The 27,213-nt window shown below is 40.4% G+C and overlaps 1 protein-coding gene across 19 annotated transcripts in view; it reads left to right on the top strand.

Moving 5' to 3' along the window:
- Window positions 1-27,213, top strand: part of CSGALNACT1 (chondroitin sulfate N-acetylgalactosaminyltransferase 1) — a 409,995-nt gene that overhangs the window by 348,301 nt on the left and 34,481 nt on the right. For all 19 annotated transcript variants that reach the window (XM_072635001.1, XM_072634999.1, XM_072634991.1 and 16 more), the window contains one exon: window positions 10,808-10,909. In XM_072635001.1, coding sequence (XP_072491102.1) covers window positions 10,808-10,909 — 102 coding nt within the window. The remainder of the gene's footprint in view (window positions 1-10,807; window positions 10,910-27,213) is intronic.

Below are 27,213 nucleotides of genomic sequence, written 5' to 3'. Positions count from 1 at the left end.
AAGTTAGCCTGCAGATACCACTATACATTTGAAATTTCATCATATATGTGTCTTGACTTCATGGGTTGGCCCAAGATTCGATATTACCAATCCCTTCTTGGCTGCTTCTTTGGAAAATCCTATGTGTTAGATTAATTTCACTTTTATATTTTGCAAATCTAATATGTGTGCTTTTTCCCCCCTTGGAGCCAAAGTTTTTTTGCCTGGTAAAATGCTACAGAGTATAATAGTAATTTTTTAAGTAGCTGCTGTGAAGTATACAGAGAGGGAAGCTGTATGACAACACTAAAAGAAGGCATGCAGAGATTTGTGTGCATGTGTGACTTGTAGGACCTGACTTTGAGAGTGGAGACATAATCCTGGAATTGGCTTTGTCATGTGGCAAGGGGGAGAATATTTGCATTTTAATTTTTTATAGCTTCACTTTTCTGCTGTCCTTTAAGTTGATAAATACCATCATTTAAAACATCCAGAAAACTAAATTAATCACAGAGCACTAAGTCCCTATCTCAGTCATATAGTATATATACAATTTTGCTTAAGAGCTAAGACCCAGGAATAACTAACTTGGTCTCTATCTGACTTGTGTAACGGTAATTACTAAAAAGACATCACCAAAGTACATTAATCGCAGTACTTACTTTTTTCAGAATTCTGTAAAAAAATCATCATTTCAGTTCTTAAGAAAAGCAGCCAGATTTAAGTAGAAACATTATATCAGAGTTTTAAAAAGATAAATTAGCATACAGCTCATTAAAACATGGTACCTCCAAAAAAGAACCCTTGTCACTTTATTGATACCCATCAGCTCAATTGAATCATGGCTGGGGTCATGGGTCTGGTTCCTGTGCAAGCCAGTTGCTTTTCACTTTATTCTGTGGCTACAAACTATATCTCTAACCTCATTCTGCTAATGTTTTCTGTTGATAAATCAGAGCAGCACAAATTCATTACTACTACTAGAAAATAAAATAAACTGAGTCTGCTTATGGTAGAATGGTAGCATTATTCAGATTTGTATTGTATACACGTGTGTGTGTGCATTTTATTTATACATAAGATATGGTGTTGTTTCTGTATTATTAAATTATGTATGTATGTGTACATATATACACACAGAATATACATGTGACAGTGAAAATGTATAGAATACAATCATATATACACATATATGTAGAGAGAGAGAGAGAGCAAAAGAGAGAGAAAGAGAGAGAGAGAGAAAGTGGGGGAGCTGGGACAGGCGATGTGTTATAGTGGGTAGACTTGGAATCAGGAAGACCTGAGTTCACATCACATCTCTCAAACTAACTTTATGACCATAGGCCAGTTACTTATCCCCTCTGAGCCTCAGACAATTCTCTAGGGCTTATCCGCTAAGTTTAAAGATGTGCTGTGATTTATATTGGTGCCTCACTAACAAAATCATAGATCTTTGACATATTGACATTATAAACCTTTTGGGGGAATGTAAGGTGAGTTAAAGATCTTCCCTGCCCACTAATAGGACTCAGGTGGAGCTCATTAAGGGAAGCTTGATTAGGGGAGCCTTGTTTTGTAGGAAGGCCCACACCTTTTGTTAATTTCTAATGAGACACTGGGTCGCCAAGGGTCTTGATGCCCTCCAGCTCTGAAAAGTGTATATATACTCTGAGGTCAGGTTTTGCTTTGGAAGCTTATTCTTTGGAAGAAGGTTCATGTGCCAGATGAGACTGGGTAGCTGTCAAGGAGCCCCCCACCTCTATCCCACCCTTTGAAAACCCAGGTGTTGGTGCTTCTCTCTCTGGTAACTGTGTGTGTATGTAATAGTCAGACAATTGGAGTTGACTATTGATCTGTGATGTATGTATTGCTTATGATCAGACAGTTAGAAACCCTGTCTGTTGGTATTTATTTCCTCTGTATTTTCTCTGTTGGTATATATGATAAAAGAAGATTGTTGACCCCTCAAAAGTTGCTTTCCTTTCAAGGAGGTACTCAGGCACGTAAAGCATCAGACCTAGTTTTGGTTTCCACTGAGGGAATGTAGAGAAACACAAGGGAAAGCTTGAGAAAAGTCACAGTGATTAAATAGATGCAAATCAGGTCTAGGAAAATTTTGAAGCATTTGTCTTTAATCAATCTCTGAATCTGAGGGTTGGAAAGGACCTTGGGGACTGTGTAGTCTAAATGGTTCCTGGACAAGAGTCCTCTCTGCCTCACACTTGTCAGAGGGCAGCCCTGTCTGGTGGCTGTCCTTCATTCTTGAAAAGGACCAAAATGACATCACTATGTTAGAGTCAAGTTACCGTCCATCCCACTGTAGCTGATCAGACCCTGCAAGGCAGCCTATGACTCTCTTGAATACCTGTGATTGTCACAAGGTTTTTTCCATTACATTAAGCCTCGAACAGCTTCTTTCTGCCTTCTAACGACTGCTCTTAGTTCTGGGAGATACGTTGAACAAATCTAATTCTTCTTCCAGGTGATTTCCCTTCCATTACTTGGGAAAAGGCTATCATTCTCGCTGCTCAAGTCTTCCCTTCTCTAAGCTAAACATCCCCACTTCCTTTGACTACAACCTCCCATGGCATGGAGTCAAGCCCCTTAACATCCTGATTACCTCCCTTGGGGCATAGTCCAACTTGTCAATGACAGTCCTGAAATGTGATAACCAGAACTAAATGTGATGTCCAGATGTGGTTTGACCAAGATAAAGTATAACAGTGTTTGTACTGGAACATTGCTTGACTTCAAGACAAGATTTCCTAAAGTTGCTGCTAATCAGAGTGGGAAAATAGGAGGTAGGCACATAGAGAGACAATCAATCTTGCCAAGAAGCTTATACAAAATGCCAAATGCATGTTGTAGATGCTAAAGGATGGCACCTGTCTCCAGAATCGTTTTTTGCCTTTGTTTTCATCCTCACATAGTCACAGGGACCACCTCCCAGAACACAAAGTTCCCCAACCCTTGTCAGTTACTCCATTGGGGTGATTTTCTCTTCCCTTCATTTTCTTTGGCCGCTTCCTTTGTCATTTACAGCATTCCACATTTTGGTTTCCGGTCACAAAGCAAGTATATTTCCCAGCCAAAGAGACATCATCCTGAGGGCTTTCCCATTTAGCAATCTGTGATAGGATTAATCATTTGCCTCTGTTATTTCCTGCCTCTTTGTTTCCCCTCCTCTCAGGAGCCTTTTCCTCTTAGGTGGGAGGTGTTTATTTTCTCTCTTCTCAGTATCACATTGATCCAAAACCCATTCTAACCTTGTGCTACCCTGGGTTATTTTTCTGCTTTCTTCAGTTGTCCCTGAAGACATTTCACTCCCGAAGTCAATCTCACTCTTCCTTTTTGGTTGTTTTGCTACGTATCACCTGCTTGAAGACAGGTTTTAGGCTTATTTTGTAAAGAAGAATGAGATGGATGTGGATGAGAGGATATGGAGAAATTCAAAGTGAGGCAGGAGAAAAACAACGATTAAAAAAATGCAAAACAGGTTTTGTGAAGAAAATTTTAAAGTGTTTAATCTATCTCAGAGTTAATGTATTCCTATCTTGTACTGTCTGAAATTAAGGGACCACTCAGGGGTCATCTACCAGTACTGGTCAGTACAGCTTTTCCATGCTTCATTCTCAACTGGGGCAGAGGGCAGGGTTCACCTCTCCTTAGGCAACTCAGTGTACCCCAACCCTAAGGAGCTCACCATATGCCTGCTTTCCTTAGTGCAGACACTCAAATGATGCAGTCACCCTAACTCAGAATTCCCAGTCTCAAGAGATCTACCAGCCTCCACTTCCCTGGTCCCTAGACCAGATGTTTACTTCCTATTGTATCAAATCATTAGGTGGTGATAGAAGAAAAGAACTTCAGAATGTTAAAATACGTATTTCTCTGAGTCCACACCAGAATCACTTGTCTCTTAGGGACTTAAGTGGGATCTTTAGCCTCAGGGGGAAATTCTTTGTCATGATACCTTTCATTTTTCCCAGGGCATTCTAGCTGTGCTTGATTTTTCTTTTACCCCTTCTAGTTAAAAGTAAGCAGACGCCGTTATGTGGATGTTCTTTTCCCCAGCCCCTCATCATTATTCTGCTTCTCTAATTTCCCCTCCTGACTCCTTTCTCATTCCTCTTGGGGCATGCATCATATCTTTGTACAAAACAAAGAGAAACCTTTCATTTGAATATTATATGCCTCACTGAAAAAACAAAACAAAACTCAGAAAATTCTTAAGCTCCTACCCTTCTGGTTGAGTAGGTGAACTAAAAAAAAAAACCCACAACATTTTTGTCTTTTTTTATTGATACTTTTTGTTTCTCACCACTTTCATTTCTGAATACAATCCTTCTCAATCCAGCAAGCCATTCCTCTCATCAATTAATCATCAAGCATTTATTAAATGCTACCACCTACTATGTGTCCAGCACTGTCCTAGGTGCTAGAGATAAGAAGACAAAAATACAACAGCCCACATCTTCAGGGGGTTCAATATAACCAGCCAACTCACTGAGCATGGTTGATGATATGTTCAGTTCTCCACATCCATAAGTAGTCACCACATCTGCAAAGAAGGTAATTGCTAATTAAATTACACAGGGCCCAATTCTTGATTTTTTTTTTTTTTGGTTCTTTCCATTAACATTGTGGTAGTTAATGTGTTTATTGTTTTCTTGGTTCTGCTTACTTCACTCAACAGCAGTTTATATAAATCTTAACATACTTCTATGAGTCATAGGCATCTTTTATTAATACATGGTAATATTCAATTATATTTCTGCTTCATGATCTATTCCAGTGTTTTGTTTAGCTGTCTCCCACTTGATGGGAAGGTACTTTGTTTCCACTTATTTGCATCCAGCAGATGCTTCTTTTTTTTTTTTTACATGGAAATTAGTTTTAGGAAGACTGCTCTCAAATATTCTATGTAGAGCAGAGGGATGCTAATGCTATCAATGCTGTCTCAGAAGATAAGAGACTTGATAGCTATTTAAATTACATGATTACATTGACTTTCCATCTTGTCAAGATGAATGCCTTAGGGAATAGGAAGAAGACTAGACTGGGCTTCCAAGAAACTTGGATTTCATGCCCTGATGACTTAGAAACTTAAAATGGTTCCCTTGGATCATTTCTTCATTTCTAAACAAGGCAGTGTTAGAATAATGCTATGTCAAACACTGGACATTCTGCTTACTTCCTATTGTTTCCTATCATTAGATGGTGATAGAGGAAAAGTAACTTCCACCTACTATAATGTTTACTTCTCAGAGTGCTTTCTAGATCACTAGTCTCTTATAGACTTAAATCTTTAGCCTCAGAAGGAAATTCTTTGTCATGATGCCTTTCATCTTTCCCAAGGCATCCTAGCTGTGCCTGATTTTTCCTTTACCCCTTCTAGTTGGATTAAGTAGATTTAGGAAGCCTGGGTTCTTATCTAGTCTGTCATCACATGTAATCTTCTAGAGGATTTTTCCTTCCTCTGGGCCTCAGTTTCCTCCTCTGTCACATGAGGGAGCTGAAGATTGTTTTATTGGAGATGATTCTAAGCTTACTTCCAGTTTCAACATTCAATGATTTTATGATGGTAACTTAACTCTTGGGTAGGGGTGGAGGACAGTAAGGATGTGAAGACTGCTATAGATTAATAGCAGTGCTCAGTTACCATGAAATGCTTTTGGACTCTTAGGAGGAAAAATATAAATGTATTCACTTGTTTTCTAACCAGATACGCATTTTAATTATCACTGTGCCCTGAACTGAGGGGAGGGAAAGTATCATTTGCCAAAGGGGGAAAAAAAATGTTCCAAAAGCCAAAGTAGTTTTGTTACCCAGATATCCTGTTTTTTAGGGGTCATGATGGAAAAGGGACAAAGTAAAGTTTATCTAACAGATGAGAAGCATAAATGTGGACGTGAAAAACTTCCGAAAAAGACATTTTAGGAAACTGGAGTTTAGAATCACTTGAAAAAAGACTCAGGACTTTCACTGTACTTTGATGAAAGTTTAATATGAGAAAATGAAAGAAAAGGAATTGATTAAGCACTTACTATGCTCCACACAAATCTGCTAAGAGCTGGGGGGATGATGACAAAATGGTCAAATGGTCCTGTCCCTGACCTGGAGGAGCTTGGGAGAGACAGCACATATAGGGAAGTGCTAGCTAGGGAAGGAAGTTCCTGGCAGATAATAGTGCTGATTTGATTAATGTTCCCAGGTGAAGAGGTGGAAAGCTGGTGAGGGGGAGGAGGATGGGACAGACAGAGGACTCTTGGTGTAGTAGAGCAGATGATTTCAACAATATGACAATATAATTGGCTACTAGGAGGAGAGAGTGCAGGTATGGAAGACCTGAGTTCAAATGTGGCCTCATAAACTTACATTCACTGTCTTTGTGACCATGGATAGATCACTCAACCTCTGTTAGCCTCAGTTTCCTCAACTGTAAAGTGGAGGTAATAATAGTACTTACCTTGAAGGGTCATTGTGAGGATCAAATGAGATGCTATTTGTAAAGCACTTAGTACAGAGTCTGGAAGACTTAGTAGGTACTTAATAAATACTCATTCCCACCCCTTTCCTTCCCCATTAATAGAAACATAATCCATAGAATGGGGGTGGTGATGCCTCTGCCCTCTTCTCCCTTGGACAGACTGTATCTGGAATGTGGTGTCAGGATGCCATATTTTAGGGAAGACTACTGACATCCCAGAGCACATATGCAGTCTATGACCAGGATGATGAGGGGACTTGGAACAATATCACATGAAGACCTGTTGAAGGAATTGGGCATATTTAGCTAGAAGATGAAAAGACTTGAGGAAGGCCTAGTTGCTGTCTTTAAATCATTATTGTCACCTGGTTTATGCATGATTTGCTTGAGTTTCAAGGACAAAATGAAAGCCAACAAGTGTAAATTACACTCAAAAGTGTGTGTTGGGGGAGGACCTTCCTAGAGTGGTCAGAGTACCTGTTTATGAGTCAGGAATACCTTGATTCAACTCTCACCTTTGACAGAAACTGGCTGTATGATCCTGAGCAAATCCAGTCTATTCTTAGTGTCCCCAGACAAATCTGGAAGACTGTGAGCTTCGGAACATTTGAACACCTACATTTGTTGAGGGAGTTTTTTCACCAAGGAATTCTTTGCCTCCAATGAAATTATGGACAGTGATGGAGAATAATAAAGGAGATCTTTACAAAAATAGAACTTCCCAGGAAAGTGATGATTTCCCTTTCACTGGAGATCTCCAAGCAGAGGCAGGGAAGCTATTTTTGGGGGATGTTATTGGGGGGATTCCTGTTCAGTTACAGGTTGGACTCGATGCACTATGAGGTCTCTCCCAGCTCTGACACTGTGTCATGGTGATGCTAGAATTAAGTGAGTGTTTGATTACTGTACAGAAATGATGCTAGGTGCACATCTAGAGGAAGCCAAGCTACCAGTCTCCAGGAAGAGAAGTTAATGGTTTGGGGACAGATGGCACTTTTTGTGATTACAAGAATCCCTAGATTTCCCCTCCTCCGCTCACTGGCACTATCCCCCCACCTTTCAAAGTAAAATGGAGCCCAGTGAGAGCAGCAGGCAGGAAGCTTCCCTGATGTCTTTTGAAGACAGTCTGATGATATTTTTATTGATCTCTTTTGCTTTCCTATCACCAAAATTTCCCTTTGTTCTTTGAGAGGGTCATCCCATCCCTTGTAACAGAACATTTTCAACAATGTTTTAATTTTAGGTATTGCATCTATAACTAACCATAGTCATGGTTTACCCAGAACTCCTCCTGTAAGTGAACCTTATAGTTATTCCTACTTCAGAAGAATCTTTTGGGGAACCCACATCCTATCAGGGAACACCAAAGGGATGGAAGAGTCTCAGTAGCTTATTTCCTGAAATTGGGAAATGCTTTGAAAACATTAAAAAAGTCAGCATGAAACAGAGCAGAGACATTGCTGAAAAAGTGAGATTCCCATTATTTAGTCACAACAGGGGACCCTCCCCTGGATCTGGTGATGGATTTTTTTCCTGCTGGCAGACGTAATTTAAAAGCCCAGTTCCCCCTATACTTCTCTTTGTATGCGTGTTCTTTTCTGTCCCAGCAAAGGAAGTTAAAACATTACCTGGCAAGTTCATCAAAGCACCCTTTTATCTAAAGGAAATGGTATTGTTAGTAGGTAAAGATTTAGGCAGGAGCATCTGCAGCTAGGAACTCTCAAGTTTTGAAGGGCCTTTTCAGGAGAATAATTCCCTCCACCGTTCCCATTCTACTTCCTAAAGACATTCTGATTATCCCTGGGTTCCTTCTAGACTGTTCTCTGTGTCATTCTCTGAAAACTCCTTTTGCCTTCTGATCTGTATGCCTTGGCCCTTGGTTTTACCTTGGTCCTCCTTTCCTCCTTTCCGCATCCCACCAAATCCTTCAGTGGGCTTGCTTAGACCTCACTTTCATGATGACTCTCCTCTCACTCCCATCAAGTGTTTTCTGATGGGAATAATGAAAATGAATAATAACATATCCCCTGACTGACCAGCATTTCCTACCAGTAACCATTCCTTTGAGATGAAGGCGTTGTCTCTGGAAGGATTCTGCTCAAACAGACATTACCTGGCAGGTGTCCGATGTTATGCATCACTGCAACAGATTCTTTTGTCCAATTTTGCGGCTATAATCTCCCAGTGAGTAGCATTGCCAGGGAATAAGTTTATCTGAGACTAAAGTTTGATTGGGTTGGAGGAGGGCCAGAAAAATTGAAAGCTTAGGACATTGAAGGGAGGGAAGAAAGAGGCACCCAGGGGGTGGAAGGCCTGTAGAGCAAGTCACTCAGTATCTGTCAGGGGTGCTGGACAAGGAGCTGATCGAGGAGATGGGACAAACCTTAAGCTTCATGGTTTCACCTGGGTCAGACTCTGCTGGGAGAAGTGTACAAGGGAACAGTTACTGTTCCTCTCTGGGACAGTATTCTTAGGTCACTGGCACTAAGCTGCCCCTGGAATGTCAGGAGTCTGAGTTGATAAAAATAAAAGCAAACACTTCAGCCTACAGGTAGAGGAACAGCTCCTTGAGGGTCCCAGACTAGTCTTCCCAGCTGCCATGTTTTGCACATAAAGGGCATCTAGTTTGGCTCCTCCACTAACTCAGGCAAGCTGCATAATCTCTGTCTCTCAGGTTCTTCCTCCCTAAAATGAAAGTTAAAACTTCTCTCCATTATAGAGTTGTGAAAAAAAATGAGGAGGATAGCACTGGAATAGGGCATGGAACTTGGAACCTGAAGATCCAGATTTGAATTCTCCTCCCCACCCCATACTTCTCATCTGAGTGACCTTGGCCAATTCACTTAAATTCCCTCAGCCTCAGTTTCTCCATTTTGAAAGTGGGAATAACACTTAAAGCATCTATAAATGGCTCATAGAGGAATTTAAAAGAGATAGCCAATGTAGAAAAAAAGTAAAATACATTAATACACAGTTATTTTAAGTGGCTTGAGGAGAGAATCAAATGAGATAGTAGATGTGAAATAGCTGACATTTTATACCACTTTGAGGTTTGTAAATCTCTATATTTGAAGTTACCTCTTTTGTGGTGACTAAGAATTGGAAATTGAGGGGATGTCCATCAATTGAGGGATGGCTAAACAAACTGTGGTATATGGTTATGATGAAATATTATTGTGTTATAAGAAATGGCAAGCAAGATTATTTCAGAAAAACCTGGAAAGACTCATATGAACTGATACAATGTGAAGTGAGCAGAACCAGGAGAACATTGTACATGGTAGCAGCACTACTATACGATGAAGAATTGTGAATGATTAGCTGTTCTCAGCAAGACAGTCCCAAAGGACTCATAATGAAGCATCTGTCCACCTCCAGAGAAAGAACTGATGTTGTCTGAATACAGACTAAAGGATGCTATTTTTCTTTTCCTTCCTTCCTTCCTTCCTTCCTTCCTTCCTTCCTTCCTTCCTTCCTTCCTTCCTATCTTTCTGTCTTGTACAACATGACTAATATGGAAATGTTTTACATGATTGCACATGTTTAAATTATATTGGATTGCTTACTACCATCTCAGGGAGGGAGGGATAGAATTTGGAAGGCATCTTCTAGCTAAATATGCTCAGTTCCTTCAACAGGTCTTCATGTGATATTGTTCCAAGTCCCCTCATCATCCTGGTCATAGACTCCATGTGTGCTCTGGGTTGTCAATATCCTTCCTTAAAATAGGGCATCCTGACACCATATTCCAGATATAGCCTATGCAAGGGAGAGGAGGGCAGAGGCATCACCACCCCCATTGTATAGATTGTTTCTATTAATGGGGAAGTAAAGGGTATAATATAAATATTATATGTATATTTTTATATTGCCCGAATTCATAAGGTTCTACTCTGACATTAATGGTGGTATGACATACTACTTGCTACATCTGAGATCCCATTTGCTTCCTCTGAGGTATACATTATAATGCCAAGTCCCTTCAGGAAAACAAAATGCTTAGCATTGCCCACTGCTGAGTCCTGGCTTCCTCTAAGGCCCAGCTGAAGTCTTACTTCTTCAAGAATCCTTTTCCTTAATTCCAGTTCCTTCCTTCAGTTGATTATTTCCTATATATCCTGTAGATGATTTCTTTGTATATATTTATTTGTGTTTTGTCTTCACCATTAAATTGTGAATTCCCCAAGGGCAGGGGTTGTCTTTTTGCCTTTCTTTGTATCCCCAGCACTTAGCATAGTGCCTAGCACATAGTAGGAGTTTAATAATTGCATATTGGCAATCTGCTCTGGAAAGAAACCTCCAATCTTCTATGGGGCTGACTTGTGCTTGGTCTTCCAGGGAGATGTGCATCCAACAGGATGGGAGAATCCACCTCACTGTGGTTTACTTTGGGAAGGAACAAATGAGTGAAGTCAAAGGAATATTGGAGAACACTTCCAAGTGAGTATTGCATGAGAACTGCGCTCTCCAAACTACAGGCTGCATTGTGATTTGACTTTCCTTCCCAGTGTGGGGAAGAGTGTGATTTAGCCTGGTTGGCAGCTTGAGGGGAGGAGGGAGGGGAAAGGAGGGAAGATTCTATCTCATTCTTCCCCCTGAGATCACCCTGCCTGACACCAGTCCTAATTGTGTTGAGTTGACACATTTGACAGATGTGATCAACTCCCTGGAGCAGCTGGGTTGGGAAGCTTAGGTTTCTTTGGGCTTCTGCATGACTGAATATAATCATTCTTTTTTAGCACTAAAGATTTTAGAGGTTTGCATGTGCAGAGTGGGAATTACAAAGAACATAGCTCTGTAATTAGTTCTGTCTCAGTTACAGCTAGGGAAGTGAAGAGGGAGGCACCCAGTCAGATTCCCCTCCTCTTAGCAAAGGGACACAGCCCCTCGATGTTCACTCATTATGCATTTCGAGAGACAAAAGAGAAACCAAAGGGGGTCAGCTGAGGATCCCAACTGAAATCTACTGAGCATGATGGAAAGCTTTTAAACAAGGGCTTTATTCTCATGGATTGTTGTGATTTTATGTAGTAGCCGACAGATCAGCCATCAGAAAAGGGAACTTGAATGGGTGTGTTAGGTTGTTGTTCATTTGTGTCTAACTCTTTATGACCCCTTTTGAGGTTTTCTTGACAAAGGTACTGGAGTGGTTTGCCATTTCCTTCTACAGCTCATTTTAATGATGAGGAAACTGAGGCAAACAGAGTTAAGTGACTTGTCCAGGGTCACATAGCTAGGAAGTGTTTGAGGCTGTATCTGAACTCAGGTCTTCCTGACTCTAGACCTGGGCAATCTATCCACTGCACCACCAAGCTGCCTGGTATATTATGCCATAAATAATCATAGTTCATGAGTTTTAGTTGTATTACGATCAGAGATCTAGAGCTGGAAGAAAATGTAGAAACCAGCTAGTCCAACCCTCCAATTTTACAGATAAACACTGAGTGACCTACTTAATGTCATACGGGTAATAAGCTAAGAAGTCAAAGCAGGTCCTCCAAGTCCACAGTCAGAACTCTTTCCGTTTCTCTAAGGAATTTTAAATCACTGAGGTGTGGTGAGTATCTTAAGTGGTATTGGTTCTGGAAGGAAGGAGCATTTATTAAATACCTCCTCTGTACCAAGTACTTAAAAATATTATTTTATTTGATCCTTACAACAACCATGGGAGGTAGGCATTGTTATAATCTGCATTTTAAAGTTGAGGAAACTAAGGACAATGGAGGTTAAGGGAATTAATTGTCCAGGGTCATGCAACTAATAAACATCCAAGGCTAGATTTGAACTCACATTTTCCTGACCCCAGAGCTAGTGCACTGCATCACTTAGCTGCCTCTGGTAGATCAAGGGTATGCTGTGGTTACAGTCCATCTAGACTACTGTTCTTCACAGTCTGGTGCCCAACATCATTGCTCAACTGGAATAACTCTCTTCAGTTGCCAGTGTTCTCTTAATTGTCGAATCTAATGACCCTTTTTCAATCCCCATCCTTCTAGACTTCTGATGTTGTTAACTGCTTTGCACTCCTAAATACCTTTGTGTTCTCCTCATACCTGTCTAGCCATTACTTCTCCATCTCTTTTCTGGATCATCATCCATATCACGTCCCCTAATAGTAAATGAAGTCTCGATCACTTCTCTTAAACTGTGGAGCCCAGAACTAAACCCAGTCCTCCAGATGAGGTATGACAAGGACCTCATCTCCTCATTCTGAACCTCTCTTAATGCAGCCCAACATTCCATTAAGCTCTTTTGACTGTCTTTTCACACTGCTTACATCGCTCAAAATCAAGTCTCCTGTCTCCTAGTTGAGTGCTCCATTAAAAACTCTCTCTAAAGGGAATGCTGTAGGTATCACTGTCTATTGGGCTTATTTCTAGACAAGGGTAAATTGCAAGAGAACTACCAGACAAATCTTGGGCAACTACCCCATTTCCACAGCAGGTCCTAAGGCTTGTGGAGGATGAGTCTTCCTAGGTACTTGCTGCGCTGATTCCCAGGCCTGCCTCGTAGCAGAAAGTAGAATGAGGATATAAGTGTAGCCACTGAGAAGGAACAAAGAGTAGCAGAAATCAATGAGGCATAAATGGTCTGTGTGGGCCTCATTGATTTTTTCCCACTGCTCTCTGAATTGTTAGGCTGGTCACCATTGGTCTCTTCATTTACTTTACTTCCTTTCTTTGCTCTCTCTGTGAATCTGCTGGCTGTCCAGCCTCTGTGATGCTGCTTTCAGAAGCATTTCATAGCACAGTTTGTTAGCTGGTGGTCACCTTTTAACTTAGAAAAAACAAAATGGGCACTCCCACAGTGGAGCGCACAGTATCTGAAGGAAGCAGCCTAATGTGGTGAACGCTATGTTGGGAGCTAGAAGATTCCGCCATGCAACATACTACTTTTGTTTCCCTTGGTTACTGTGGGCACCTATATGCATTTTTACCTTCTCGGAATCTCAATTTCTTCATCTGTTTAATATTAGTATTAGGCTAGGTTACTGCTAAAATCTCTTCCAACTCTAAAAATCTTATAATCTTAAATGGTTTCTAATGCTCTGAAATATTTGGGATGGCCTTTTGTCTAAACTAGTAGGAAAGACGTGATCAATATGATGTTTTATGAGCTAGTTGCAGATAAACTTCACAGACAACAGCTGTATTTATTTAAATCATGCACTTTTCCCATGACTTCATTTCTTTTTTATAAGTCTTAGTTCTATCTCACCTCTGTCTTAATGTGAAAGTGCTACCAAGGGCCAAACTAGAACTTAGGATTTGTTGTGAGTGGGGAGAGCCATGCAAGTCAGCGGGGGGAAAATGAAGAAGAAATAACTGTTTTCTCTGAGGGTCTTCCTCAGCAACTTTCTCCCCAAGTAGTATGAGTTCTCCATAAAGGTAGCCAAATCAAAATCATAGGCCAGAGGCCACCTTCGGTATCCTCTCTGCCCCTTCCTCTCCGCGCCGCCCTCCTTCCCCCCCCCCCCCCCCAGCTTCATTTTTCTGATTCTGGTGCTGAGAACAATCATTTAATTAACTGTCATTCTTGGAAAGGACGTTAATTAGGCTGACCTAATTGGCCTGCTCATTCATTTGCACTGACTCTAGTCATCTTTCCATCTGACTTTTCTGTTCTTGGTGGCTGTATCTCCCTTATATATAGATACACACACACACAAACACACACACAAACACACACACACACGCACGCACTCACGCACACACACACACACACGCACACAAGAGTGTGCGTGTGTGTGTGTGTATTGCCCTCCCCTATATAAATGGAAGTTCCTTAAAAGCAGGGCTCTCTCCTTCTTTTTCTTCCTTCCTTCTTTCCTTCTTTCTTTCCTTCTTTCTTTCCTTCTTTCTTTCCTTCTTCCTTTCTTTCTTTCTTTCTATCTTTCTTTCTTTCTTTCTTCCTTCCTTTCTTTCTTTCTTTTTCTTCCTTCCTTCCTTCCTTCCTTCCTTTCTTCCTTCCTTCCTTCCTTCCTTCCTTTCCTTCTTTCTTTCCTTCTTTCTTTCTTTCTTTCCCAGGCTCTGTTACTGATCCTGAATGTTAGATTGTTTGATGACATTTCAGCTTACATTTCTGTCGTGCTTTGAACTTTATAAAGCACTTTCCTAGTGATAGCTCCGGTTAGCCAAATAGCAAACGTATTAATTGGTCCATTTACAGATGAGCAAACTGAGGCCCAGAGAAGTAAAATGACTTATCCATGGTCACACAGCTAATAAGTCAATTAAACATAGGTCTTCTAAGTCCAAGGCTTATTCTGCTATACTATCTGGAGTCTTAACATGTGTTCTAGCAAGTGAAGTACTTGCAATGCCAGGTCCACAAAAGCCTACAGGTATAAATATTGAAGATAGATATATTAATCCAGAGGCAGCAGGGTGGATAGATAGTTGTTTTTGTATAAGGAAGACCTGTGTTTGTCTCCTACCTTTGATGTTTATATGCTGTGTGACCCTGGACAAGTCACTTATTTTCCATATGCTTAGTTTCCTTCTTTGTAAAAATAAGATGCTATTACCTCCACCTTACAGGGTGGTTTTATAAAATTAAATGGGATACTCTTTGTAAAATGCTTTGCAAACTTTAAAATGTCATAAAATGTTAAATCATATATTTAAAACTAAATATGCCCTTCTTTCTCTTTGAGGAAGTTCAACTTCAATAATGTAAAATTCCAACTGACAAACTTGAAAGTGCCAGGTCTGGAGTTAGGAAAACTTGAATTCAAATCCAGCCTCAGACACTTTACTGCTGGTGTGACCCTGGGCAAGTCACCTTCATCCTGAGTAGAATTTCCTATCCTTGTAAAATAGGGATAATAACAGCATCTATGGCCCAGCGATAAAATGAGAGGGTGTTTGTAAAGCATTTTGCTATCTTTAAAGCAATATATAAGTGCTAGTTATTATTATTGTTATCACAGTCATTATTATCCAGAGAAAAGCCACCAGGATTGTGAGGAAGAGCTTGAAACCATACCATAGAAGGATCAGCTGAAGGGACTGAGGCTTTTAGCCTGGAGAGGAGGCTCAGGGGAAGCTCAGAGTGCTCAGATCTGATTGGCGTCGGAGTTGTTCTACTTTACCCTAGGGACAAAACTAGGAGCAATGAATGGAACCTCCCAAGAAGAAGATTTTGAATTCCTGAATCAAGGCAAGAACTTCTCAGAAATGAGTTATCTAGCGGTGGTAGAGAGTTCATTGGCTGTTTCCAAAAGCTGAATAACCACCTGTCAGATCACCCTGAAAGCCACTGAGTCGTCAGTTAGGTTTGGTGTAGAACTAAGTCATCATCACTTTGCAGACCCTGTAATAAATACAAATTAAATCACCCTTTAACCCCATATATTCTAAATTCAGTGCAACTCATGTTTCTTTACTTCTTAGAAATAAAGAGGCTGGACAGGAGCTCAGCTGCCCTAGCCACTGGGCTAGAATCGTAGTGATTCTTCCCTTCTTTATTAACCTTTCCCCAGTCTCTCCCAAATCTACATAATTCCACAGAACCTTTCCAAAGAGGGGTGGGGGAAAAGATGAACATAATCTGTCCAGGAAAGTGTTTTGCAAATAGTAAAATGGTGTTGAAATGCGAGGTAATCTTAGCCTTTTAAATTAATGTTAAATTAAAGCTTATTTTATTTTAATGAAGATCTCCCTCCTCTCCCTCCTACATCTCCTTGCCTTTTGACAATTCTTTAAAACTAGCTATGGAGCTGTAGAGCAAGAGTTCTTATTCTGGGGTCTGTGTAGGATTATGGCTAGATTTTAGGGGTTCCATGAGTGTGGGTGAGAAAAATCCAGCCTTATTTTCTTTTGAAAAAAATCTTTTTTTTAAAAATAAAATTAAAATTAAAAAAATCAACAATATACCTTCTCTCCCCTTCCTGAGAAGACCAAGGTCTCCCACTGCATCTTGGGCCATCTCCAGTTGCCTTGATATATATCTGGCCACTGGACCCAGATGGCTCCAGAGGAGAAAGTGAACCTGGTGACTTTGCATAGATCTTCTTCTCTTAAATCCAATTCACTTTCAAGTCATATCGTCTTCCTCTTTGAGAACAAAGGACAAGTCACGACCACAACTGAGCATGCAAGAAAGACAAAATCTCTGTTAGAAATATGTACAGTCAAGCAAAACAAATTTTCGTATTGGCTATGTCCAAAAAAATTATTTTCTCAGTCTGTGCTGTGAGTCTATCACCTCCCTATTGGAAGGTGGGTAACAATAAGTTTATTCAAAAGGGTCAGGCTATTTGTGTATGTTTTTTATATACTGTTCATATAGTTGGGTGCCTGGGTGGTGCAGTGGATAGAGTGTTAGGTCTGAAGGCGAGCAAGTCTCTTTACCCTGTTTGTCTCAGTTTCCTCATGTAAATACTAAATAGTAATTATTTCTCTTTTTACCCCGGAACCATGAGGGTCTTCCCCTCCCAGTTTGATTTTTTTTTTTATTAAAGGGGCCATCCCTTCATAAAGAAGCCTATTTATTGAATGAGTGTATCTCACTCAAAGTGAGAATATGATAAGACCTTAGCCTGAAAGGGCCAGGGTCTCCCATTGCATCCTGGACCATCCCCAGTTGTCCTGATGAATATCAGGCCACTGAACCCAAATGGCTCAGGAGAAGAAGGTGAGGTTGGTGACCTTGCATAGCCCTTCCTCACTCAAATAAACTGCAAGTCATGTCATCATCTTGATGTCATGGGCCTCTTTGAAAACAAAGGACAAACACAACAACAACAACCTCATCTCTAAAATGATCTGGAAAAGAAAATGGCAAACCCCTCCAGTATCTTTGTCAAGGAAACCCTGAATGGGGTCACAAAGAGTTAGACACAACTGAAATGACTCAAGAACAACGACAACATTGTGTGTTGTCTCCACTGATAGAATACAAGGTCTTTGAGGGAAGTGCCTAGCACATAGTAGTAACTTTAAAAATGCTATTTGATTGATTGATTGATTGCCTCAGAGAGTGGTCAGGAAATTCCTAGTGAGCTTCTACTTTCTGGTTTCTGTGCTGACTGCCAGCTGAATGTTGCTGCATCAGGTAGGCAGAGCTGTCTTTCATATAGAAATCTCTGGGGCAATGGTGACTAGTGCTGCTGTGCCATTGATGGGCCAGTGGTACTTCGGTTAAATTATTTTGTCATGTATGGACATTAAGATGAAAAATAAAGACTTGGCTCCTGGATGGGAAGTATATCAACTTGAAGACAACTGAATAGCTGGTTATAACTGACTTTATAGTATTTGATAAAGTCCAAGTATTGTGCAATCCATTATTTAACACCTAAATTACTTCTCCCCTAAACCAACAAATAACATATTCCTTTTTTTCCCATAAATATTCCATATTCGTTCCCCTCTGAAATTTTCCCTGATAAAAAGGAACTTAGTCCTGGCATACTACAAAGCCCTCCCATCTCTTAGTTTAATTATCTTAAAACTCCATTTGGATCATTTTAGTTTCCTGGTTATTAGGTTTCCAACCACAACACCTAATTTACTATTGATTTTTTCCTCTACAACATATCTAGCATATAAATTCCTTTTTCATCACGATTCTCCAATTCATCCTCCTCACAGCTGTCAAAATAATCCTCCCAAAAGCACTGGTCTGACCATGTCACACTCTCTCTCAAGGACCTTCAGTGGCTCGCTATTGCCTCCAGAATAAAATACAAATTCTTCAGCTTGGCATTCAAAGCTCTTCACAATATAATTCTGGTCTGTATACATTTTCATAGTTATCTCATGCCTTCTGTATTTCAACTGAACTGAATGACTCACAGTTTTCCAGAATTGATGTTCTATCTCCTGCCTTTACCTAGAACTCCCCCCCTTGCCTGGAAAGCATTTCTTTCATACCTCTATCCCTTACAATACCAAGCTTCCTTCAGAACTCAGCTCATGTACCAACTCCTATCGGAAGCCTGTCCTGATTCCCTTAACTCTTAGTGTTCTCTCTTTCCTCAAATTTCATATGTACACACACATGTATATGTGTGTATATATATTCATATATATTCACATATACATTTATCTATTTACATATATTCCCTCAGCAAAATGTAAGCTCCTCGAAGACAGGGTCTGTTTTTTGTGTTGTCATATTCTTGGCACTTAGCATCATTTTGTGCACATAGTAGGCCCTTAATAAATGTTTATTTAGCTTAGTTTGGATTCAGTGGCTTCCCTCTGCTTACTGGATCAAATCTAGATTCCTTAGTGCATATTCAAGATTCTATACAATCTGGCTACAAATTCTAACTTGAAAATGTCAGGCTCAACCTCATCTCCATTTACTTCAATTTTTAAAAATTATTGAGTGCCTACCATGTGCAAAGTTGTGTCCCAGACACTGAGGAGAATACAAAGATGGATAAAACACACAAACAAATTGCAAAGAAGTACAATGTGAATTAACATAGAGGAAGAAGATTAGCCTGCTGGACTAGGGGATATCTCTCTAATCTTCTATATCAGAGATTCTGAGCTTGGCATCCATAGACCCTTCCCTCAACCCCATGGATCTGTGGGTAGATTTCAGGGGGTCTGTGAATTTGGGTTGGAAAAAAATTACATCTTTATTCTCACTGAACTCTAATTGAAACTTAGCATTTCCTTCAATTACTCTGAGAAGAGGTAGATAGGCTGCAATAGACTTCCATAGGCATCCATGGCACAAAAGAAAGCTTAAGAACTCATGTCTTATATGCTGCTTCAACAACAACTTAAGTGGAGTACTCACTTTGGGGAGCATATTTAAAGAAAGGCCTGCTCTTGCATTGTTGCTAAACCTATTTTCACTCCCAGGTCCCAGAATGCTCTACTCTCTGCTTGGTTACATGATACTCATTTTTAAAGTTCTCCCTCTTTGAGGGAACCTTTCCTGTGTACCCCAACTGACAGCAAACTGTCCCACCTTTATACGCCCATAATACTCACTGTCTAAACCACTTATTTAGTGGTATATATGATGCCATTTTGGTGGTATATATGATGCCACTCTGAAGCTCATACATTGGAGGACACTAGGCCGCTGCCTAAGGTCTGGCTTCTGGACCCTTCTGGCTTAAGAGTGATTATCAATAGTAACTGTTGCTGTTTCCCTCCCAGCCTGATGTCATTTTTTTTCTATACGTCACTAATGGGGCCATCCCCTGGCTACTTCTTAAAGTGAGTTATTCACTGAATAGGTGTTACCTCACCCTAAGTGAGTTCCTGAATGTGCGTGTGTTCGTCCTTCATTGATGAAGAAGACCATGCCATCAGAGAAATAATGACATGACTTGCACTTGACTTTGTTTTGAATGAGAGAGGGCTGTGCAAGGTCACCAGCCTCACTTCTCCTCCAGAGCCATCTGAATCCAGTGACCAGATATTCATCAGGATGACTGGAGATGACCCAGGATGAGGCAATTGGGGTTAAGTGACTTGCCTAAGGTCACACAGCTAGTGAGTATCAAGTGTCTGAGGTGAGATTTGAACTCAGGTCCTCCTGACTCCTGCACTGGTGCTCTGTCCACTGCACCACCTAGCTGCCCCTGAGTTCCTGAATAGACCTTGGCCTAAAGAGGCCAAGGTCTCCTATTGCATCCTGGGTCATCTCCAGCTATACTGATGAATATCTGGTCACTGGATTCAGATGACTGCGGAGGACAAGTGAGACTGGTGACCTTGCATAGCCCTCCCTCGCTCAAAACCAAGTTAAGTACAAGTCATGTCATCATTTCTCTGATGGCATGGTCTTCTTTGGCAACAACAGATGAACACAACAACATATAACATTACATTATATCATATTATATCATATCATATTATCAGTAGATGACCGTTTATAGAGTACTAGGCCTGGAATCATCTTCCTGAGTTCAAATCCAGTCTCAAACACTTACAGGTATGACTCTGAGTCAGCCACTTCACACTTTTTGCCTCAGTTTCCTCATCTGTAAAATGAGCTGGAGAAGGAAATGGCAAACCTCTCCAGTATCTTTGCCAAAAAAATCCTAAACGTGGTCACAAAAAGTCAGATGTGACTGAAAAATGGCTAAACCACAACATATGTATATATGTGTGTCTGTGTCTATGTAGATTATGTACATATATACACACATAAACACATACTATATACACATGTTATATGTATTATTCACATATACAATTACTACCTTGTGCTGTTGTTTTATTTTTGTGTGTGTTTGACCTTTAGACTACATGATCTCTAGAATTCCTTCTAGTTCTCCTCTTCCACAGATCCTCAACTGCTGTATTTTTCCTGGATATAACTGGATATAAGCAGTTAAAATCGAATGAGCTCTAAGCTTTATGTCTCCCCACCCATCCTTACTCTGTGCCTAGAGTAGTGCCTGCACATATGTAAGATGGAATTCATGTTTGCTGAATTAAACCTCTTTGGAAGAAAAACCAAACCAAACCCAAGTATTTCATACACTGAAAAAGAATTGTTTATTGTACCGTCCCCTGGAAAAAAGCACCACTTGTGGGCTACACTTGGGTTTTATACACCACAAATACAGAGGTTGGCTTATCTTCAGATCAGTGTGTTTGACTGGGGCAGTATCTGTGTACACCCTGGGCTGAGGTGTAGTTGGCTCACTAGTGGTTTTTACTAGTAATTTACTAGCAGTTGGTGCTCGGTGGATGCTCATTGATGGCAATGCTAATGCTTGTGAATGCTCTATGCATGGGTGTGAGTAGTTCCTTGGTTATACTGTTTGTTGGCATGCTTATGTAATGCTCTTTGTCTCTTATGTGAGGTGGCAGATGGATGGAGCCCAGGACCTGGAGTCAGGAAGACCTGAGTTCAGATCCAACCTCAGATACTTCCTAGCTGTGTTACTCTGGACAAGTTACTTAACTTCTGCCTGCCTCAATTTTCTCATCTGTAAAATGGGGATAATAGTAGCACCCACCTTTTAGGGTTGTTATGATGATGAAATCAGCTAAAAATAAAATTCATAAAGTGCTTTGAACATCTTAAAAGTGCTTCCTAAATGCTAGCTGTTATTATTCTAATGTCTTTCTCTCTTCCCGCTGTCAGTCCTTTGTGGAAAGTGCAGACTGTTAGCTCTGTGTATCATGACTTTTCTCTATACAGAAATGTAAGTGTTAATTGATTGTGAGTTTTGAACTTGAACCTCCTGATGTTAGTATCATTTAGAAAGTGCTAAACTGTGGGATATTTTTGCAGTCAAACTATTCCAGCTAACTGAAAAGTTTTTGAGTTAAGTGTACACAGGAGATCTGTTTTTGTGGCTGAGGGGGCCATGCCATTCACTTTCTTCCTCCCCAAGTGTTTATTCTAATTAATTCAGGAGAACTTTATGTTTCAGTACATTATTACAGGCAATAACTCAAATTAGCTTCCCTGTATCTGATTCTGATTTCCTAAGAGTTCATGCCATGAGATCACAGGTAGAACCCAGACTTGGGACATAGGTGTGATATTTTTTCTGAAGCATGTTGCAAATGAAGATTTCTTCTTAGAATAATATTAGTATAATGTTATTCAGCTATTTCAGTCATGTCCAACTCTGTGACCCTTTTTGGGGCAAGATATTGGAGTGGTTTGCCACTTTACAGCTCATTTTACAGAGGAGGAAACTGAGGTAGACAGGGTTAAGTGACTTGCCCACAGTCATGCATGCAGTTACTAAGTGTATGAGACCAGATTTGAACTTGGGAAGATGAGTCTTCCTGACTCCAGACCTGGTACTCTATCCACTGAGCCCCTAAGCTACCCTTAATGATGGTATTAGAAGAAACAAACAAACAAAAAAAAGGGAGTCTATGAGATTAACAATCAGTTAATTGCATTCACTACATTAATAATTTGTCTTTGTCCAGACCTGAATTTTAAAAAACCATCATTTTCTAAGCTCTGATCTATGTACCTATGAGACACACACAAGAAAGAGGGTACTGCCAGTGGTGGTGAGGAATTATGCTGCCCGGGGGAGCAAGGTTTTCATTGTTGGCACCTTCTGGGTCGCACTATTCATCATTACTCCATGCTTTTTTTGAAGTGCTTTGGTTAACATGTATCATAGGAAGTTCCCATTTGTATATCCAAGAGCAAAACTAGCAGAAACGTTTACTTCAGGAATATTACATTTGCAAAGGGGTCCCCCTGCCCCCTTTTAGCCGAGGAAAAGATAAAGTCAAATAGATTGATAGTGTGATGGGGATCTTATCTGAGATAAGGCTTAGGAAACATGAGACAGTTCATCTTTTTCGAGGCAAGTGAGAACTCATAGGACACACTGACCACTTGTATAGCACAGAACCTTTCATACAGGAAAGTAGAACTCGGGCTAATACCATGGATATCCCAAGGTTACGGGCCTTGCTGCTACCTAACCTTGACTGTTTTTAGAGAAAGGGGCTACGATTCTTTTGTGTCTGCATCGTTGACTTAGAGATAATTTAATGCAAGAGAAACACTGCAAGACTTGAAGTTAGAAAACCTAGAATTTGAATTCTGATTCTGATACTTCCTCCACTTTGAGTCTCATTTTCTTCATCTGTAAAATGGAGCTGATAATCCTTGAACTACCTCCACCCTTCTAAGGGTTGTTGTGAAAACGCTGAAATCTATAAAAAATTTATATGAATATAAGCTGTTATTAGCACCAAATTAAAACTATTATCTGGATACTGGATACAGTAGTTGCGTTTTGAATGGATCCCCTCCTGCTTCTTTGGGGATAGAATGGGCACATCTTTTTAGGCTTTCTCTTCATCATCAAAATAATTATCATCATCACCCATGCCCAAAATACTTATTAAGTGCCTAATGGTGTGGGATAATTACTGCATATAGAATTAGGATCGTTACAGGCAATAACCCTAATTAACTTCCCCACGCCTGATTTTCATTCCTAATGGTTCATATCCTGTGATCACAGGTGGAACCAGGAAATAGGACATACCCTCCCAAATAGTGATTCCTAACACAGTTTTTTAGTGTCTTTAGTGTTCTCAAAAGGAAAGTTTTGAAGTTCTCAGACTGGGTCTAGAGTTAGGAAGACCTGTGTTCCAATCCAGTCTCGGATGGCTGCTAGTTATGTGATTCTGGGCGAGTTGCTTAACTGCTATCTGCCTCCATTTCCACAACTGTAAAATGGTAATAATAATAGCGCCTACCTCCCAGGGTTGTTGTGAAGATCAAATGAGATGTTTGTGTTTAGCACCAAATCTGGCACACAGTAAATGCTATATAAATGTTAGCTAACATGATTATTATTATTAACTTTAATCATAATTTGCCTTAATTTAAAGAAAATGTCAAGCCTTAAATCAAGTGATATCTCCTCTGTCTTTTGTATTCTGACGAGTCCTACTGGGAGTTCATAGTTGGCAGGTTCATCAGAGATTGCCTTGCGTAATCCATGCTTTGCAACATCCCAGATAACATCAGCTGCCATCTGCTTCATGAGGTCTTTCCTGAACTCAACAGCTCAAACTGATCTCCCTTTTCAACTTTCTCATAGCATTTGGTCCAGACCTCTCTCCATATTTCTGGCATTCTGCTACCTATCATTATTATTTGTGGCCATGTGCCATCTCCTCAATCTTAGTTGAAAGGAGAGAAAGCTTGTCTTCACTCCCCTACCTCACCCCACTTCAGTTTGTATGCTCTTTTAAAGGAGGGTCTGTGTCATGTAGCACCTCGTATATCCAACACAAAGCCCGCTGTCCTGAGTGTAGCAGGTGCTGAATAAACGTTTGCTGAACTGAATTTGAACTCCTATACAATTACGATTCTCATTTTTCTCACCATTTGGATGCAGATAGAAACACTCCTAACACATGTCACTGTCATTCTTTTCTATTCATATTCTGTGGATTTGTGTGTAGGTGGGTTAAAAGCATCCTTTTTTTGTAACTGAATAAGAATATTGGGATATAAGCATAATAACTATGGTGTCACTGAAAGTGTCTTTGGCACAGTTCCAAAAGCAAAGAGAATGACAGGAATACCATTTTATCCTGTTCCCACATCATTTTAATTCCCTATTTAATAAAATTAGAGTTAGGGTTATTAAGCAAGGTTCCTGTTAATGATGATTAATGATTAGTATTATTACTCTATTATCAACCTCTTGTTTGATGGAGTTCAAACAGAAATGACCCTGGGGCAAGTTGTTTTCTTTTTATTATTCTTTTATTTTTAATGTTCTACACAGTATTTCTCAGGTGGACCAAATATCTCCTTTTTGTGGGTGAAGGTATTAGGGTGTTACCTCATCCTTTGTAGGGTCATTGAAAGCATCCTTAGCACAATTTTAGGAGCAAACAGGGTAACAGGGATGGTGTAAACTGTATACTGAGGTTCCAATTCATCATCATCATCATCAGGCATTTATTAAACACCTGTCATGTACCAGGCACTGTGCTAAGTTCTAGGGATATGAAGAAAGGCAAAAGCGTGGTCCCTGATCTCAAGGATCTCACGTTCTAATTGCAGACAACATGGAAGCAGCTACTTACATACAACTCTTATACAGTTTAAATGGGAGATTATCACTGAGAGAAGGCACTAGTGGGGGTGGGGGGCAGGGTTGGGCAGATTGGAAAAGGCTTCTGATAAAAGGTAAGATTCTGGCTAAGGCATAAAGTAAGCCAGGCAGAGGTGAGGGGATAACCAATAAAGGCACGGAGCCAGATGATGGAGTGTTGTTTTCTAGGAAGAGCAAAAATAATATTGTGTTTCTGAAATATTACAATTTGAGGAAGGTATTAAAGTATAACAAGATTGGAAATATAGGAAGGGGCCAGAGTCTGAAGGCTTAAAATCCAAGGAAAGGATTTTATACTTGATTTTGGAGGTAATAAGGAACCACTGGAATTTATTGAGTAGGGGGTAACAGGTGACAGGGTCAACCCTATCCTTTAGGAAGATTCCTTTGGCAGTTGAGGGTGGCATGGCCTGGAGTGGGGAAGGACTTAAGTCAGGGAATCCAACCAGCAGGCTATTGCAGCAGTCTAGGAATGAGGTGATGAGGACTTGCACCAGAGTGATGGCTGTAAAGAAGACCAAGGATATATATGTGAGAGATGTTGTGAAGGTAAAATAACAAGGCTCAGTAACAGATTAGCTATATGGAATGAGTGTTAGTGAGGAGCTGAGGATGCCGAAGCCTGAGTGTCTGAGAAAATGGTGGTGCCCTAGTCAATAATTGGGAGAATTGGTAAGAAAGAAAGTTTGATGGGGAAATCTAATGAGTTCTGTTTTGTACTTTTTGAGTTTAAGATGCCTATGAGACCATTAGTTTGAAATGACATGAGAGACTAGAGATCAAGAAAGAAGTTAGGGTTTGATAAATAAATCTAAGCATCATCTGCATGGAGATGATGATCGAACCCATGGTAACTGAGGAATTCACTAAGCAAGATTGTATGTGTGTGTGTGCATGTGTGTGTGTGTGTGTGTGTGTGTTTGTCCTTCATTGCCAAAGAAGACCATGCCATCAGAGAAATGATGACATGACTTGCACTTGACTTTGTTTTGAGTGAGGGAGGGCTGTGCAGGTCACCACCCTCACTTCTCCTTCAGAGCCATCTGAATGCAGTAACCAGATATTCATCAGGATGACGGGAGATGACCCAGGGTGAGGCAATTGGGGTTAAGTGACTTGCCCAAGGTCACACAGCTAGTGAGTATCAAGTGTCTGAGGTGAGATTTGAACTCAGGTCCTCTTGACTCCTGCACTGGTGCTCTATCCACTGCACCCCCTAGCTGCCGCAAGCAAGATAGTATAGAAAGAGAAAAGAGGGGAGACAAGTATGAGTTCATGTAGGAAGAAGGGATATGACAGAGATCTTTTCCATTAGTCAGGAAACCAGCAGAAGTCTCTTGACTTACCGAAAACCTGGGAGTCTGGGCCTTTACCATCCCACCTGTGTTTGCCAGGGCTGCTGCCAGGTCACTGGTCTCCAGCTGTAAGCGTGATTGTTGAAGGATAATTCTTTGTTTTAATTACACAGTGTAGGAATTTTTTTAAGATAAATTTTGACATTCATTTTTAAAATGTTGAGTTTCAGATTCAGAAGTTTCTTTTAATTAAACAGCAATTTAGAAGAATCTATAATTCTCTAACAATCACAGAAGGCACAGGTTGGGTAAAAGAAGAAATAGTCTGGGATGGATTTTCTCCCTCTCTTGCCAAATACCTGTTTTGGATGCTCACCACCTGCCTCCTTTCTTTCCCTGGTAGCCAGGAGCCCTTCCTCACCCTTATAATTATGCCAAAAAAGACCAACCCCAGTTGTGCCAGCTCTGGAATAGCAGGTGGGACAGAAGGAAGGTACTTGCCTCTGAAGAGGATATCAATTACCCCTTCATTGATCAGGTGCCCCCAAAGTACAACTTTGTTCATTTGGCAGGGGAAAAGTATAAGTGAGTTAAGTCATTGTGTTACAAGGTCCCCTTAATCAAAACTGTATCCAAAGCACCAGAAACATCCCCAAAAGCATTATTACAATGATATGAAACAAATTCCCAACATGCACAGTGAATGATTTAGAATAGCCAGTAACTAAATGCCTGTAAATGCACTATTGTCAAAATGAGAATTTTCATCCAGATGGGAAGAGACTACGTCCTACTCATTTTTGTTTCCTTAGTGTCAGGAACTGTGCTAAATGCTGGGAATCCAAATATAAGCAGAAAGAAGGACAGTCTCTATTCTCAGAGAACTTGAGGAA

The sequence above is a fragment of the Notamacropus eugenii genome, chromosome 1, assembly GCF_028372415.1.
Source record: "Notamacropus eugenii isolate mMacEug1 chromosome 1, mMacEug1.pri_v2, whole genome shotgun sequence".
Taxonomy (NCBI): Eukaryota; Metazoa; Chordata; class Mammalia; order Diprotodontia; family Macropodidae; genus Notamacropus; species Notamacropus eugenii.
This window is presented reverse-complemented; position numbering and strand designations above follow the sequence as displayed.